Source organism: Gobio gobio, assembly GCF_949357685.1.
Source record: "Gobio gobio genome assembly, chromosome: 25".
NCBI classification, from domain to species: domain Eukaryota; kingdom Metazoa; phylum Chordata; class Actinopteri; order Cypriniformes; family Gobionidae; genus Gobio; species Gobio gobio.
The window spans coordinates 20,580,853-20,598,127 of record NC_137121.1 but is presented as its reverse complement, the minus strand read 5'-3'; the positions used below and the strand labels follow the sequence as shown (position 1 = coordinate 20,598,127).

Sequence of the window (17,275 nt, the reverse complement as noted above, 5' to 3'; positions counted from 1 at the left end):
CACAGATTGGTCGTGCACTTCCGCCACGATCGATCGCTGGAGAGGCGCAATCAGGCTGCGCGTTGTTGCGGCGTGTGCGTACGTGCGTGTGCGTGCGTGCTGACGGAGCCGGTGCGCCGGTAGCCTCAGTACTGTACTATGGACCTGCGGAGCTGCGCTGAGACAGAATCGGATCTCTCCGATTACCACCCCGGCTCTGTCCCGGCGGAGCTGCAGTCCAGGAAGCAGGAGCAGGAGAAGCTGTCGGGGGTGGTGAAGAGCGTGCACCGAAAGCTCCGCAGGAAATACATTGAAGGTATTTTGACTGAGATACGTAGCTGCGTAGCCTAGCCTAGGTCAGTGTCTGTGGTCTGGCCTGAGCTGAGATGCGTATGTTAAAACGCATGGATTACAACCGTGACGCTACGAGAGCAAAAACGTTATTTTATTTTAAACTTGGGTTGCATCACTTTTGATATGAACTGATTTTGTACTTGGCATGTTTTTGGCTGTGGCTCAAAACCTAGTGAGCTACACACACACACACACACACACACACACACACACACACACACACACACACACACACACACACACACACACACACACACACACACACACACACACACACACACACACACACACACACACACAGTCAGACAGACTGCGTTTTGAATAACAGTCAGATAGAACGTTCTGAACGCCCGTAAATAACACCGTTTACGTGTCTGCAGCACGACGTCAGTCAGCAAACTTGTGCAGGGTCGTTCATCTGTTCCTGTTTTGCCCTTCATTGATATGATGACTGTTTGAAAAACATAAACAACTTTGAATTCTCCTTCAGGGAGAAAAAGGCAATAAAACAAGAATTGAATTCCTCTGAATGCTTCTTGACCATGTACAGGTGACAAGTTTTGCATCTCTAAAAGCTTTAAACTCTTCACTGTCAATTATTTATGAATTCAATTTTTATTGCACCTATGATAATCATAATGGGCACTTGGCCTATTTTTTAGTGCTGAGGAAGGTATAAACAAGCTTTTTAAGAAAGCCTTTAACCTCTAACACTTGATTGAATGATGAAAAATTACATGTCATGTACAATAATTAAAATTAAAAATGTTAACTGTAATGGACCAGGTAGATGAATTGCAGTTAGAGAGAGTTAGATTTGTTGTACCTGTTGTTAAATATATTGCTTTCAGTGTGACAATGTCACTTCTCTTGAGTACTCATGGTGTAAATCTGGAATTTTTGTTGTTGTTGCCAAATCTAGCTTTGTCCCTCCGTTGAAATATATCAATTCGCAACCCTTTGTTGTTAGCTAATATTCATTGCAAGAAAATGTCAAAATTACACTCTTATTAAATCACGTTTTAAACATTTTTGATGTCAATTTCTGTAACCGGTTTGTAAAAATTGCAGATCCTTTAGAAAATGAATATAAAATGAAATGACTAATATTCAGTTTGATTTCTGAAGATTAAAGGGAGGGTTCACTTGTTGTTTAAAACCTGAATGACTTTCTTTCTTCTGTGGAACAAAAGATATTCTGAATGTTTCTTACCATTGACTTCCATTTGTGTGGCCACAAAAAATATCTTCTTTTATGTTCCACAGAAGAAAGTCGGATAGGTTTGGAACGCCATGAGGGTGGGCCAATGATGACAGAATTGACATTTTTGGGTGAACTTTCCTATACTAACTAAGCACCTCCTATCACTGACGATGGTGAAAAATTCCATCCAAAAACGTTAAAAAAAGCAATCTTTCAGGCCATATTTTGGAATTTGTGGAAAGTGCCTTCTACTATGTTTTCTAGTCAAGTCTCACTCCGTAATGCACATTTTTGTGCAAAATATTACCTTGAAAAATTTATTGTAAGTCAAATATACTGTCTTTGATAGATCAGAAGTAATTGATTGTGAGGACATTTCCTGTTACAATCTTGCGCTGCAATGAGCATCATCGAAGGTTATGATGGGGTATAGAGCAGTAGGAGGAGATTATGAAATATGATATTTTTGCCTGCAATCAGTTACACGTGAAGCAGAACCTAATGGAACGTACCCCCACCTTTATACTCTGTGACTTTAAATGTGTTGTTGAGTTTTTCCTGGTTCTTTATCGAATCTTCCTCGGTTTCCCCCGAGAGGGATGAGCAGCGCTATAAATCCCACACACAGTAGTCTATTCATTAGACCCCGTGATGGGTTAATAAGGAAGGCGTGATCTGGTCTTCTTGGCATTGTACAGCAGTATTCATATGTAACGACGCTGCAGTCTTTTCCCTTCTTGTCTTATTCTCTGTAAATCTGATACGGCCTTTATTTTCCACTCTGTCATGGGATAGCTCACTTTTTTTGTCAGTTCTTTCCTTCAAAGCAGTCTTTTAGGGTAGTGGTTGTTGCCTTCTGGTGTCATCGACATTATCAGCAAGTTTTTGAACTGTGTGTGAATCAGCACAAACACTTTGATGATACAGTACTTTTGAGCATGGCGATGGAGTTTCACTGAGATGTTGAGGAAGCCGGACGGTGTTTTGCGAGCCGTTTGAAATTCAGAGATTAGAGAAACCACATACATCAGCTGACTTCGGAAAGTAGGCTTTGTAAGAATGTTCACTAGTTATGCTGTGCAGAACGATCAGTCATGTGGCGTGACCATACACTCTTCGTCTCTTTGTCTCTTCGAATGCAGTGGGAGACTTCGAGAAAATATGGCGTGAGCATTGTGAAGACGAGCAGACTCTCAGCGAGTATGCCATGGCCATGAAGAACCTGGCCGACAACCACTGGGCGAATAAATGCGAGGGCGAGGGACGCATCGAGTGGTGCCGCAGGTACAACCGTTGATGGTCAATGTTCTATGTTGAGAAACCAATTTGGTACTTTATAGAGCTTTTCACATTTGAAATGGTTAACCCTGGGTCATTCTTAACCCTGGTTTAACGCAATCCTGTGTTACTTTCCTTCACATTGCTCATAATTTACCTGGGGTTAACAATGAATCCTGGTTGTTCATAAACTGACGTTTCACACTGTACATTCCTAAACCCTGAGTTAACATCCTTATTTGCAGTGTCAGTGTCACTGATTGGATCGACGCAGTATGCGATTGGTTTACATTAACACTCTAGCATTACGCATCCTCATATTATACATTGATGACGTTTTTCAAAAGTTATTCCAGAATTAACTTTTCATACTATAAAGGAAATAATGAAACCGTCTCCGCTACAATTGATGTGTTCTCCGTAACTATTTGACATTTTACTAGCGAAAGCTGAAACGACAAGCTGTTTTCGTCACTGTCCAAAGCATGCGATTGGTTGATGGTTGTAACATTCTAAGGGGCTGTTCACAAGTCGCATCTTTTGCGCGCTCAAGTAATTTTAGACGCGCAGCAAGTACGCTCTTTAGCGATACACTCTTTTTTTTCCCCCCAGCCACGTCTACGCCGCAGCGAGATAAAAGAATCTCAACTTTTAAGAATGCCGCAAGTTCACCGCAGGTCATGTGACAAGAACCAACCAATCAGCTTCACCCTTTCTGTAAAAACATTGAAAGCTCAGCCAAGATGGAGCAACATCCAAACTCAACGTTTTTCTTTCTTTCTCTTCTTCATAAATAAATCTAGTAGCAGAGCTACTTGTGGAAATCCATTTATTTGCTGAAAGTTCTTCGTCGTCATGGAGAGTGCAGCTCATGGTTGCTGAGCAACGGCAGACAGCCTGTGCACTTTGGAGAAAAGGAGAAAGCGGCGCGGCCGCCACGTTTTTAGCTGCGACATGTGAATAGCCTCTAATGCCACATCACTTCACACTGTACACGTTTGACACCACAAAGCGGGGTTAACACAAGCAAAAGTGGCGCTAACCCGCTTCTAAATTACAAGTGTGAAACTTTCCTTTACCTGAGGTCAAATACAGTGTGACAAGCCCAATTGTTGTTAAATCTCTCTTGCCACAGTGTTTGTCAGGAGTACTTCCAGGATGGAGGGATGAGGCGAGTACTGGAGAAGGATGAGAAGAGCACCAAGCATGCCGCAGCTGGAAATAACACCTCTGCAAACTCAGAGTCGTCCTCTCCAAGGTGCGCTACAAAGACACTGCTATCACTGCAAATCCACAAACACCAAGATTTTCCACATTGCAACAAATGAATTGACTAACTCAGCTTTTTATTTATGCTTAGGAACAACTCAATGTTCCAACTTGGGAGGATACGACTGTTGGATGTGGGCAGCTGTTTCAATCCCTTCCTGAAGTTTGATGAGTTTCTGACTGTCGGTATCGACATTGTGCCAGCAGTAGAGGTTAGTGTTCCTTGACAGTTTTTTAAAATGGAACTATTGAATGGATGTTACATCTACGCAGCTGTTTTCTCATCAAATTAAATATGGCACCTACCCTGAGTAAAGTTTTTTTTTTGGTGAATAAATGATTGGTTAAATTACGTTGTCATGCTGCAGCAACTAGAAACTGTCCACACTGGACGCGACAGAGTTGCAAATCCATTTGTTCTTCATATCAGACATAGCGAGAGTGCTTGAAGTATGTCAGAAATAGAACAAGGGTTTAGTTTACTGTTGGGAATTTGTCTGTTTTTTTTTTTTTACATCCAACATGTATATGATGAGTACCCTTTCTTTTATGTTCTTTATCTTGGACACTCTTAACCCCTTTGCAGTCAAAAGTCGTGGACGGCCCCAAATTACTATTGTTCAACATTCACTGCTCGTTAAAACATAACTTCATCTTGACAAACTCAGTATCATTAGACAGATTAAAGACTACAGCTTCGATATTTGACCACTGTTTATGATAAAACTGGGTTGCAGTGACATTAATTTCTTACTTTATGTCAGGAGTGCAAAATAACCAATCTGTAATGAACGATATTTTGAATGGAATATCACACGCAAATGAATTCTCTCTCGCCTGCAGCGGTTACGTTGTGTCCACACAGCTCACACATAACAGATTTTAGTTGAGCTCTTAGTTCAAAAGTGCACATATTTGGAGAAATATTGATTTATCACATATTTGCAAAATATTTCGTCATACAGAATACCATTTCTATTAATTTCTCACTGAATTATCCGATCTCCATACAGCTGAAACATGTACAGGGCTCTATCGGTCTCTCCTCTTCCCGATTTGCGTCATCATGCAGTCATTCGTCGTCTAGAGCAGTCAATCATCTTACATGCTCAATCCTGCCCCCTGCATGACGCTCCTCTGTCTGTTTATTTCCTCATTCTGTCTCTGTGAAGAATGAACCAATTCTAAATTTCTACGCGTGAACTAAGAAGCTAATAAACACACAATAACTATGGTATAAGGTTTTTGTGTGTTTTTTTTTTTATATGATTTCGGCTATTTTACATCAATAATGGATGTTTACATTATAACTGCTAGCAGGTGTAGCGATTAGCTCCATAAAATGCTAAATATAACCCGTTTTAACATCACCATATGAATGAAATCCCCATTATATCGCGACAGGAAGCTAACACAAACACTCGATGGTGGTCTAAAATGACATTGAGTAAATGGGTAATTTGAATCTTTATATTGTGTTATGTAGCTTAATGCCAACCTTAGCTCTAATGCATTCAATGATCCTTTTACTAATTTTGCCTGTCCTGAAGCTAAATGTTCTGATTTTCCTTTCCCATTTGTCCTTTTTATGGCTACAGAGTGTCTACAAATGCGACTTTCTTAACCTGCAGCTGCAGCAGCCTCTGCAGCTGGCCAGCGACGCCTTGGATGCCTTCCTGCGGCAGCTGCGTGGCCCCATCGACGCTTTACCTGCCCAGCTGTTTCACGTGGTAGTCTTCTCCCTGCTTCTCTCCTACTTCCCTTCCCCCTATCAGCGCTGGCTCTGCTGCAAGAAAGCACATGAACTTCTGACCTTGAACGGCCTCCTCCTCATCATCACCCCTGACTCCTCCCACCAGGGCCGGCATGCGCTTATGATGCGCAGCTGGCGAGTTGCGGTGGAGTCTCTGGGCTTCAAGCGCTACAAGTACATAAAGTTCTCGCACATGCACCTGATCGCTTTCCGTAAGGTGTCGTCCACCACCAGCAGCGACCTGGTCAGCCGCAACTACCCGGAGATGCTTTACATCCCGCAGGACTTTAACACGATCGATGAGGAGGGATTCACAGATTGCTACGAACACCCGCGCTCTGATTTCGAGGACGACCAATTGGCGTGTAGCTTTGCGGAATTGCCGGACACGCCATACGATTCGGACTCAGGCGAGAGCCAAAGCAGCTCGGCGCCCTTCCACGAACTGGAAGACCCCATTTTGCTGCAGAGCTGAACTTGTTTACTACCCCTCTTGATATTTAGTACCCTACCGTCGTGCTGCCAAAATTGCTCTGCTGCGTTTGTTTACTCGACCCCTTTTTAAGCAGCAAAAAGTTTGCACAGAGTGAATGAGGACGTTTAAGTGGGCGTTGATTTTTAAGAGCGTGCAAGACATCCCTTTGAACACAAATATACACACTAAACAATCTTAACTTAGACATAGAAGTGATGTGGTTTTGTAACAGAAGCAGCTGTGTGATGTCAGGTTGAGGAAGATTTAGCTCACCCACTTTGGCTGTTTTCTCATTCAGAATGACTGTCAACTGGACAAACCTTTTCCAACTAGCATAAGTTAGGCGTAGTTACTATTACTATACTGTGTTGGTCTTTTTCAGTTGTATTTCTTGAAGGGATAGTTCCGCCAAAAATGAACATACTGTCATAATTGAATCGCCCTCATGTTGTTCCAAACCCATGACTTCTCTAAAACACAGATATTTAGAAAAATGCCTCAGTGTTATTTTGTCCACACAGTGAATGTCAATGGTGTCCAAAAGAAGCATTGACTTTTATTGTAAAATCAAAAACATTAAACTAGTATCGAAAGTCATACAGGTTTGGAACAACATGATGGTGAGTAAACAATGACTAAATTTCCAGTTTTTTGTGAACTAACCCGTTAATGGTTTGATTCTCAGCAAGTTTCCACTGGACATTTTGGATGGAGATTTCAACCGACTTTTTGGAATAGCCTTTATCAATGATATTTGTAGCATTTTAAGTGTCTGCGGAACTTGTGCGTGTTTGGTTATGTGACATTGTAACTGTGAATGTGGATTTCTCGCTTCAACAAGGTACAAATCAAGCAAAGTAGTCGTAGATTTTTCCGAACAAACAATCTTACAGGTGACCGGATTGGATGCATGTATTGTGGTAACATGTTTCTAATCTTGCGATCAAACCGCTATTATAACCAGTACTATCCAATAACTTGTCCGTAGTATGTAGTGTGAAGCAGGTTAGATTTCTGTGCATTTTGCCATAATGTGACTTTGAGTAGTATGATTGTTTACTCTTGACTGTTTACTCTCGAAACCTTCAGTTGCTCTCAATCTACTTTCTGGTGTATATCTAATTGATTTCTTCACTATATTATTTTAGCTTCCCACTTTCAGTTATAAAATATAACTTTTAAGGTACAAAAGTTTGGAAAGTACTCTGCCAAATGTCGATTTGAAGATTGTTGCGTATGTTTTTAGCTCCCGTGTTTGTAATTGAAGAATTTTCAGCTTTTTTATTCACTCCAGGTTCTTAAAAACACTATATTAAATGTCCAAGCACATATTTGCACGTTTTCGATTACACCCTCCGTAGGGTTGGCAAAATATCGAGATTGGCATCAGCACTTCATTAGAATAGCAATACGTTCATAATCATAAACGGTCAAAAATGCCCCATATCACTGTAACCTGGTAGTATTGAGTAACTGATATTAGGCACTGTTTTTTATTGTATTAATGTGGTTACTGATTGGTAAACCTCATGATATGAGAATATGCTGTGATGGGTGTGAGATGTACATTGGGGGTCTGTTGAAGTATCTATGTGAGGTTTTGGTGTTGGGCACTTTAAATGTGTTGTAGGGATGCCGAATATAAGTGTGGAAAGATTTGAAACGGTGATAGAATTCAGTATGTGATCTTTCAGGGTATCAGGAACAAAAAAAAATCCTCCTCAAGGTGCCTTCAAACCCAAATTGTATTTTTGCATTTGTGATTATATAGAATAAGAACAGGCTACTGATTGTCATTTGTAAGTAAGCTAATTTCTGTCCCACAATAAACGGTTACTGTACACACTTTCAGCGACTTAACCAGCTCTTGGCTAAATTACTAAAAATACTGCCCTATTAGCAATAGCATTTAAAGGCATTCTTTAGTCTGTACTCGATTTATAAATATAAAAAAAAGTTTTAAAACCATTTAGAAAAAGCTTTGTATTATAATGTTTACTCTGTGGTGTGTTCAAACATTCACATATCAAACATATTTGTCTTCCCCAAGCTTTAATCCACTGTTTGCATGGTTGATTTTCTTTATCAGTGTTAAGATGGTTGACTCCCACAGGAATGGGCTGTTTGTGAGAACTATTGTCATTCATCTTTTATAAATAAAGGTTTTTGTTGCCTTCTCTCTGGTCTTTTGGTCATTTGCCTATAGCAGGTTGCTTTAAATACTTTACAGCTGTTAATGTAGGAGAGGATTATATACATTTAATTTCTGACAGAACACATTTTAAATATTAATCTAATTTAATTGCAGTTTTTAAAATTCGATTTGTCACCATCAAATAAGTTACACTACAGCTCAAAGGATTGCTGTCAGTAAGATTAAAAAAAAAAAAAACTTTTACTCAAAAGTGGCAGTAAAGACATTATTACAATGGTGTTCTTTCTATTTACCAAATAATCCTGAAAAGTATCACATTTTCCAAAGAAATATTATGAAGCAAAACTGATTTCAACATTGATATAATAAGAAATGTTTCTTGAGCAGCAAATCAGAACGATTTCTGAAGGATCGTGTGACACTTCATTCACACCCGTTTCACTGAGGATGATGAACGCGTTTTGTCCTTTCAGGGATTCCGTAGCGGCTCAATAGCGATGGTTAAATATGGCGGACACTGAGTGAAGTTTAGACGATGGTTCGAGGATATTTTGCTACGAATTACCGGTTTTAGCTGTTTTTCTGTAAACGACAATAACCAATGACTTGCATATCTGCTGGCGCATTTCTTTAGCTTTGATTTAATCTATGTTACTGTCCTCGTGAAGAGAAACAACACATTCAGGGAACTTTCTGGTGCCGGTAAACAGACTGGAATCTGCTCGCCTATATCAGACTGACAGCACATTAACACTCCTCAGCTCTTATATTTATTTTATGTTATAACTTTCGACGAGTTTAACATGTTCACATCTATTTCACGTCTTTAGTTTTAGTCATTATAACATGACCTTGAGTTGAATAGCTCGTACTATTCAACAGTATTCGTTCAGCAGTAACAGGTGGGTGGTGACAATCACTGTTTCATTGTAGATGCTGCCCTGACGTTTGCCCTAACATGTCTCAAGAAACTATTTAGTACCTCAAATCCACCCCACAACATGTTCTTGCATACTTTTTGCTGAATGATAATGCTGCGAATAATTTTTTTCTGTTGTGACGTATAAGTTACGTCATTCGCGACGCAAATTTTTCTGCTGTTGTGCGAGTTTTAACTCTGCAGCGATGTGCAAGCTGCTCAAGTACTGCTTGAGCCACTTCCTCTACGCTGCGATGACCCAGCTGGACGAAGCCAACAAAGGGGTCAGCACGTGGTCATCCATCCGTTACCTCGGTTACCTGTCCAGCCTGAGCTCCCTGGTGGCCATTTGCCTGGGGATTTACGTACAATGGGAGAAAACAGCCGACACTATCATCTTGGTCATTTTTATTTTGGGCCTCTTTGTTCTTGGGATTGCCTGCATTCTCCACTATTATTTCGGCATGGAGAGCGTCAGCCTCTTTCTGTTACATCTGTGGTTTGGTTTCCTCCTTGGTTTGCTGTGCTTCATCAGTGTCCCGTCCAAAGAGCTCGATATCAAGGAACAGGTGGTCAACTGTATGTTAATAGCGAGCATGGCTATACGAATCCTTTGGGCTTTGGTTGAAAGAATGTGCGGTTATACTCGACATCAACCCGCTTTTCTCACCTCAAGGGAAGCTCTGGAGCTCACAGGCTTCGCTGTGGCCAGCACGATCCTGGTCGACCACAAATCCATAAGCCTTGTAGTCCTGACACTCGCTTTGGCTGCTGTAATCGTGGACTTGCGCTTGAAGTCCTTCTTGGCCTTCCAAAACCTGTGCTGCTTCTCTGGGATCGCGGCATTCTTCTTCCAGGAGACTTTAGGAATGTTCACCAACCCCTTCGCCTTGGCTTGCTTCTTCAGCCGCCTCGTCTGTGACCCATTCCTGGATTTCTACTTCAGCGGACTTTCGGTCACCGAACGCTGGTCACCACTCCTATCGAGAAGAGGCCTGTGGAGACGCTTAACGCTTCTTCCTCTGGTTGTTGTGGAGATGACGTTTCTGGTCGTGGCCGCTCTGAAGATGAAAGATCTGGATCGGTGGTACCTGCTCATCCCGGGTCTCTCAGCATCCACCATTTTCTGGATCATCTGCCACCTGGTTTTCCTCGTCACGCTGTGGGGTTTTCACAGTAAGCTGAGTGACTGTCAGAGGATGTGCATGGCACACACGTCAGAGGCTGGAGAACTGGACAGGGTCATGGCGTCTAAGGGGATGCGACACTTCTGCCTCATCTCAAAACGCCTGGTGCTCTTCAGCCTGATGTCCACCATCATAATCGGGGCTCTGGGTTGGCAGGTAATATTTGCTGTAAAACTCTTTCAAAAGTGTATGTGCCAAGGTCTTAGAAATGTAGTTCTTGTATTCATGTAGGCTTCATATGGTTTTCTTTAGAAAATTATTTTTGAAAAAATTATTAAATGAAACATATCTCCCTTACACCTCGAATGTGAGTGAAGTCTAAAAATATTTTAAGGTACATAGTCACACCACAGGATGTTTAAACCACCCATAAAAAGGTATACAAGAGTCCTCTCTATGATATCATGTCCTGTTTTAAGGTGGGGGTCATGTTGGTTCGTTCAACACTTGACTTTAATTTTAATGCAATTTTGTTAAAAATAGTTTATTTCTAAGAAATAGAAGATTTTGCAAAACCAATTTTAAGAATATAATTCTTTTTTTTCTTCATTATGAAAACATGGAATCAAAGTAATTTTGAACTTTATGCCTCCAAAACAATTATATATATATATATATATATAAAAATTCAGAAACTTGGTGGTATATTCAAGCTAATGCATGTATAAATTGCATTTTTAATGTACAGTACAATACTGTTCAAAAGTTTTGAGTCAGTATGATTTTTGCAAGAAGTCTCTGTTATGCTCAAAAAGAATGTATGTATCTTCCTGACCTCAAACTTTTGATTGGTATTTTTTTAATACATTAATAGATCTAGACAAAAAAGGGCATTGTGTCTCTGACCCATTTCAATTATATTTAGTGGCTCTAACATTTGCTTGGTTAAAGTGTTCTTCCCTAAAATAAGAACGTTGATTTTCTTTGGTAGTCTAGTCTTAAATGTGCTTTCCCCCCCCTCCTACAGCAGTCCAACAGTCTGTTTATCGCCTTGTTTCTGCTGGTCCTGCCTCTTGAATCACTAGCCCACGGCCTCTTCCATGAGCTGGGAAACAGTCTTGGCGGAACCTGTGTCGGTTATGCTGTGGTGATTCCTACCAACTATTGCAGGTACTGAATACATATACACTGACATGTCAGTAACTCAAATACTTCTGATACTTGATTACTCAGTAACTTGCATCCTCTCTTTCTCTCTCAGCCCAGATGGTCAGCCCACCCTCCTGCCCCCAGCGCATGTGCAGGAGCTCAACTTGCGATCCACAGGGATACTTAACAACGTGCAACGCTTCTTCTCTCATCACATGATTGAGACCTACGGTTGTGATTACTCCACGAGCGGCTTGAGTCTGGAAGCCCTGCAAGCCAAGCTCCGCGTTTTCATGGAGGCACACACGGCTGACGGCCCACGGCACGACACCTACGTGCTCTATTATAGTGGCCACACCCACCGCAGTGGAGAGTGGGCTCTAGCAGGTGGGAGAATCAGTTACATAACTTTTCCCTTGTAGAGACAGACATCTGGGTGAATCTCACAAGTTCTGACTCAAGAACATTCACCTGTAATCAAGAAATGAGAATTTTATTTTGTTTATAGAAAATTGTATTAAATTTTGACCATTTAACATGTAAAAAAAAAAAGTAAATGCATTTTCCTTTAATTCTCAATATCGGAATGCAATCTTTTAAATTAATTTTAGTGTATTTTAAAATGATACATTTTCCAATTGATAAAATATATATATATATATATATAAAAATCACCTAAAGGATTATTAGGAACACCTGTTCAATTTCTCATTAATGCAATTATCTAATCAATCAACCAATCACATGGCAGTTGCTTCAATGCATTTACGGGTGTGGTCCTGGTCAAGACAATCTCCTGAACTCCAAACTGAATGTCAGAATGGGAAAGAAAGGTGATTTAAGCAATTTTGAGCATGGCATGGTTGTTGGTGCCAGACGGGCCGGTCTGAGTATTTCACAATCTGCTCAGTTACTGGGATTTTCACGCACAACCATTTCTAGGGTTTACAAAGAATGGTGTGAAAAGGGAAAAACATCCAGTATGCGGCAGTCCTGTGGGCAAAAATGCCTTGTTGATGCTAGAGGTCAGAGGAGAATGGGCCGACTGATTCAAGCTGATAGAAGAGCAACTTTGACTGAAATAACCCCTCGTTACAACCAAGCCTGTAGTGCTCCAGTCAGAAATTGAAGCTTCCGCGCCTCGATCGCCCCCCGGTGGTCGGTCCCAGTATAGCTCCTAAACCCCGCCTCTCCATGTGTTTGAAAGGGCGCGAGACACACTAAACAATTTAATTACACTTCAAATAATTGTTTCCTAAAGATGGTTTCTGTCATTTTAGGCAGTTTTTATTACAATAATTTCATTTCAAGTGTTCGTTTTTTAAATAAGTTTAGTTTTAGTGAGTTATTTGATGCTATAAAAACGGGGGGTGTTTGACAGCTGAGATTGACGGCTTCTCTGAGTGAAGTTGTCACTGAGGCACTAACGGACTTTTTTCTGGATTTTTGGGAGGAGATTGGAGCTTTAGCTTTAATTTCTACACTTCCATAACTGTTTATTTCACACCAACATAATGAATTGTTCTGCATCTGCGAGAGTGTGGGCGGGCTTTTGATAATCGCGCCTCTACTTCCTGTTCTCTACTGCGCAACTCCGGTCCCGAGATCGCTACTGCGCAGACTCAGTCCCAAGATGTCAGCGCCGTGAGCGGGCCTATGAAAGCTTCAACTATGGTCAGCGGAAGTCAATGGAGTCGCGTCCATATTTTTTTACGGTCTATGGTTACAACCGAGGTATGCAGCAAAGCATTTGTGAAACCACAACACGCACAACCTTGAGGCGGATGGGCTACAACAGCAGAAGACCCCACCGGGTACCACTCATCTCCACTACAAATAGGAAAAAGAGGCTACAATTCGCACGAGCTCACCAAAATTGTACAGTTGAAGACTGGAAAAATGTTGCCTGGTCTGATGAGTCTTTCAGATGGTAGAGTCAGAATTTGGCGTAAACAGAATGAGAACATGGATCCATCATGCCTTGTTACCACTGTGCAGGCTGGTGGTGGTGGTGTAATGGTGTGGGGGATGTTTTCTTGGCACACTTTAGGCCCCTTAGTGCCAATTGGGCATCGTTTAAATGCCACGGCCTACCTGAGCATTGTTTCTGACCATGTCCATCCCTTTATGACCACCATGTACCCATCCTCTGATGGCTACTTCCAGCAGGATAATGCACCATGTCACAAAGCTTGAATTATTTCAAATTGGTTTCTTGAACATGACAATGAGTTCACTGTACTAAAATGGCCCCCACAGTCACCAGATCTCAACCCAATAGAGCATCTTTGGGATGTGGTGGAACGGGAGCTTCGTGCCCTGGATGTGCATCCCACAAATCTCCATCAACTGCAAGATGCTATCCTATCAATATGGGCCAACATTTCTAAAGAATGCTTTCAGCACCTTGTTGAATCAATGCCAAGTAGAATTAAGGCAGTTCTGTTCTGAAGGTGAAAGGGGGTCAAACACAGTATTAGTATGGTGTTCCTAATAATCCTTTAGGTGAGTGTGTATATAGAGTGAGGAAAATTAAGTATTTGAACACCCTGCTATTTTGCAAGTTCTCCCACTTAGAAATCATGGAGGGGTCTGAAATTGTCATCGTAGGTGCATGTCCACTGTGAGAGGCATAATCTAAAAAAACAAATCCAGAAATCACAATATATGATTTTTTAACTATTTATTTGTATGATACAGCTGCCAATAAGTATTTGAACACCTGTCTAGCAGCTAGAATTCTGACCCTCAAAGACCTGTTAGTCTGCCTTTAAAATGTCCACATCCACTCCATTTATTATCCTAAATTAGATGCACCTCTTTGAGGTCGTTAGCTGCATAAAGACACCTGTCCATCCCATACAATCAGTAAGAATCCAACTACTAACATGGCCAAGACCAAAGAGCTGTCCAAAGACAATAGAGGCAAAATTGCACACCTCCACAAGGCTGAAAAGGGCTACGGAGAAATTGCCAAGCATCTTGGTGAAAAAAGGTCCACTGTTGGAGCAATCATTAGAAAATGGAAGAAGCTAAACATGACTGTCAATCTCCCTCAGACTGGGGCTCCATGCAAGATCTCACCTCGTGGGGTCTCAATGATCCTAAGAAAGGTGAGAAATCAGCCCAGAACTACACAGGAGGAGCTGGTCAATGACCTGAAAAGAGCTGGGACCACCGTTTCCAAGGTTACTGTTGGTAATACACTAAGATGTCATGGTTTGAAATCATACATGGCACGCAAGGTTCCCCTGCTTAAACCAGCACATGTCCAGGCCCATCTTAAGTTTGCCAATGACCATTTGGATGATCCAGAGGAGTCATGGGAGAAAGTCATGTGGTCAGATGAGACCAAAATAGAACTCTTTGGGCATAATTCCACTAAACGTGTTTGGAGGAAGAAGAATGATGAGTACCATCCCAAGAACACCTTCCCTACTGTGAAGCATGGGGGTGGAAGCATCATGCTTTGGGGGTGTTTTTCTGCACATGGGACAGGGCGACTGCACTGTATTAAGGAGAGGATGACTGGGGCCATGTATTGCGAGATTTTGGGGAACAACCTCCTTCCCTTAGTTAGAGCATTGAAGATGGGTCGAGGCTGGGTCTTCCAACATGACAATGACCCGAAGCACAGCCAGGATAACCAAGGAGTGGTTCTGTAAGAAGCATATCAAGGTTCTGGCGTGGCCTAGCCAGTCTCCTGACCTAAACCCAATAGAGAATCTTTGGAGGGAGCTCAAACTCTGTGTTTCTCAGCGACAGGCCAGAAACCTGACTGATCTAGAGAAGATCTGTGTGGAGGAGTGGGCCAAAATCCCTCCTGCAGTGCAAACCTGGTGAAAAACTATAGGAAACGTTTGACCTCTATAATTGCAAACAAAGGCTACTGTACCAAATATTAACATTGATTTTCTCAGGTGTTCAAATACTTATTTGCAGCTGTATCATACAAATAAATAGGTAAAAAATCATACATTGTGATTTCTGGATTTTTCTTTTTTAGATTATGTCTCTCACAGTGGACATGCACCTACGATGACAATTTCAGACCCCTCCATGATTTCTAAGTGGGAGAACTTGCAAAATAGCAGGGTGTTCAAATACTTATTTTCCTCACTGTATATATATATATATATATATATATATATATATATATATATATATATATATATATATATATATATATATATATATATAATGACAGAGAGCGAGAGAGACAAATCCTGCTATTTTCTATCGATTTTGCTGAGAAATATGATGTGAACATTGATTTGTGACATTAACCCACTTATTAATAAAATTTGCATACCATTTACATAATACACATTAAAAAAGATATGCATAGGGAGTTCAGCTAAACTCTGATGACATTGTAAAGATTTTTTTCTTCTTTTCATCTAATCAGGTGGCGAAGTTTTACGTCTAGATGAGATTGTGCAGCTTTGGAGGGAGAAGAATGCCGGATCTTGTTCCCGCCTCATCATTATTCTCGACACCGACAACTCACTCCCCTGGGTGAAGGAGGTGCAGAAAATCGAGGGACTCTATGTTGCGGTTCAAGGGGCAGTGCTCTCTACAGACATCAGAGACCTGGAAGTCCAGGACATGCCTCAGCTCGGGGACTTCACCTGTCAATGGGTCGATTTTAACTGCAACCCTGACAGCATTGTTCGCTGGTCCGATCGTGGGCGGTCCGTCCGAGCTGCCTACGGCATCTCCAGACTCTGGAGTGACTACAAGCTTCACCTGCCCACTGAAAGCGACGTCACCAGGCACTGGAGACTCTACTTCCCACGCTTGACTTACCCTGTGGTTCAGCTCGCCCACTGGTGCGGCGGGTTGAACCTCTTTTGGGTTTGCGGGTACTGTGTTCGGCTGCTCCGAAGGATCAAACTCACATGGTTCCCGCCTGCGGTGCTCGATACGGGCCAAGGTTTCAAGCTGGTTAAATCATAGAACGGAACTGAAAGTGACGGACCTGTAAGCAGCTGCCAGTCACAGCGTCTGAGCTGTATCTGGACACGGTTAGGTGAGGCTCGCCCTCGGCAGCTTTAAGTTGTATGGACCAGCGCAGCAATATATAAAATCTCAGGTGTGAAAAGACTCTATGTGTGCGTTTGTGATGGTAAGAACAGCTACAAATTGGCCAACTTAACTTACAAGAATGTCATTTTGGTTTCTTAACAAATTCATCAGTCTGTAAGGGTGACTTTGATGAAACCAGTCATGTCTGGGTCATAGATCATCTCATAATCAAAAGGTAGACGGACATAAGATATTATATTTTGCATAAAGAAAGACTTTTTTTTAATTAAAAGTATTATTTTAGTGACAATTAAGTACATTTTCCTGTCATTACCGTACTGAAAAAATAGATTCGTAATATGAAAAATAATTTTATTATAAACTTAAATAAAATCTTACTATAAAATCCCTGTAAGTACTATAATGTGAAAAAAATGTATTTTGATTGAAATGTAAAAATATTTTTTATATTATATAAAATATTCAATCTATAAAAATTTTTTTATTACAGTGAAAAATCCTATGATTACATGATGAAAGAAATGTGACTGCCATTTAATAAAATTTGTATTATATATACAATTA

At 41.1% G+C, this 17,275-nt stretch overlaps 2 protein-coding genes across 3 annotated transcripts; both read left to right on the top strand.

Moving 5' to 3' along the window:
- The first annotated feature begins 52 nt into the window (after positions 1-52).
- Positions 53-8,492, top strand: samtor (S-adenosylmethionine sensor upstream of mTORC1). Of its 2 annotated transcripts, XR_013816005.1 has the most exons (6): positions 99-295; positions 2,680-2,821; positions 3,951-4,073; positions 4,176-4,296; positions 5,683-6,732; positions 6,924-8,491. XR_013816005.1 is itself a non-coding variant. In XM_079810037.1 (5 exons), the coding sequence occupies exons 1-5, from the start codon at positions 139-141 to the stop codon at positions 6,310-6,312; spliced, it is 1,173 nt and encodes a 390-aa protein (XP_079666163.1). In that variant the 5' UTR covers positions 53-138; the 3' UTR covers positions 6,313-8,492. The 2 variants fall into 2 exon arrangements, 1 of the variants encoding a protein (XP_079666163.1); XM_079810037.1 differs by having other exon boundaries at positions 53-295; positions 5,683-8,492.
- Positions 8,493-8,947: 455 nt separating this feature from the next.
- tmem168b (transmembrane protein 168b) lies at positions 8,948-17,052 on the top strand. The gene is made up of 4 exons (XM_079809230.1): positions 8,948-10,729; positions 11,541-11,683; positions 11,775-12,049; positions 16,071-17,052. The coding sequence occupies exons 1-4, from the start codon at positions 9,593-9,595 to the stop codon at positions 16,619-16,621; spliced, it is 2,106 nt and encodes a 701-aa protein (XP_079665356.1). The 5' UTR covers positions 8,948-9,592; the 3' UTR covers positions 16,622-17,052.
- The last annotated feature ends 223 nt before the right edge of the window (positions 17,053-17,275 follow it).

Coding starts and splice junctions, on each gene's coding strand:
- samtor (XM_079810037.1), top strand. CDS start 139: ATGGACCTGCGGAGCTGCGCTGAGACAGAATCGGATCTCTCCGATTAC. Junction 2,822..3,950: donor CGCATCGAGTGGTGCCGCAG/GTACAACCGTTG, acceptor CTCTTGCCACAG/TGTTTGTCAGGAGTACTTCC. Junction 4,297..5,682: donor ACATTGTGCCAGCAGTAGAG/GTTAGTGTTCCT, acceptor TTATGGCTACAG/AGTGTCTACAAATGCGACTT.
- tmem168b (XM_079809230.1), top strand. CDS start 9,593: ATGTGCAAGCTGCTCAAGTACTGCTTGAGCCACTTCCTCTACGCTGCG. Junction 10,730..11,540: donor TCGGGGCTCTGGGTTGGCAG/GTAATATTTGCT, acceptor CCCCTCCTACAG/CAGTCCAACAGTCTGTTTAT. Junction 11,684..11,774: donor ATTCCTACCAACTATTGCAG/GTACTGAATACA, acceptor TTTCTCTCTCAG/CCCAGATGGTCAGCCCACCC.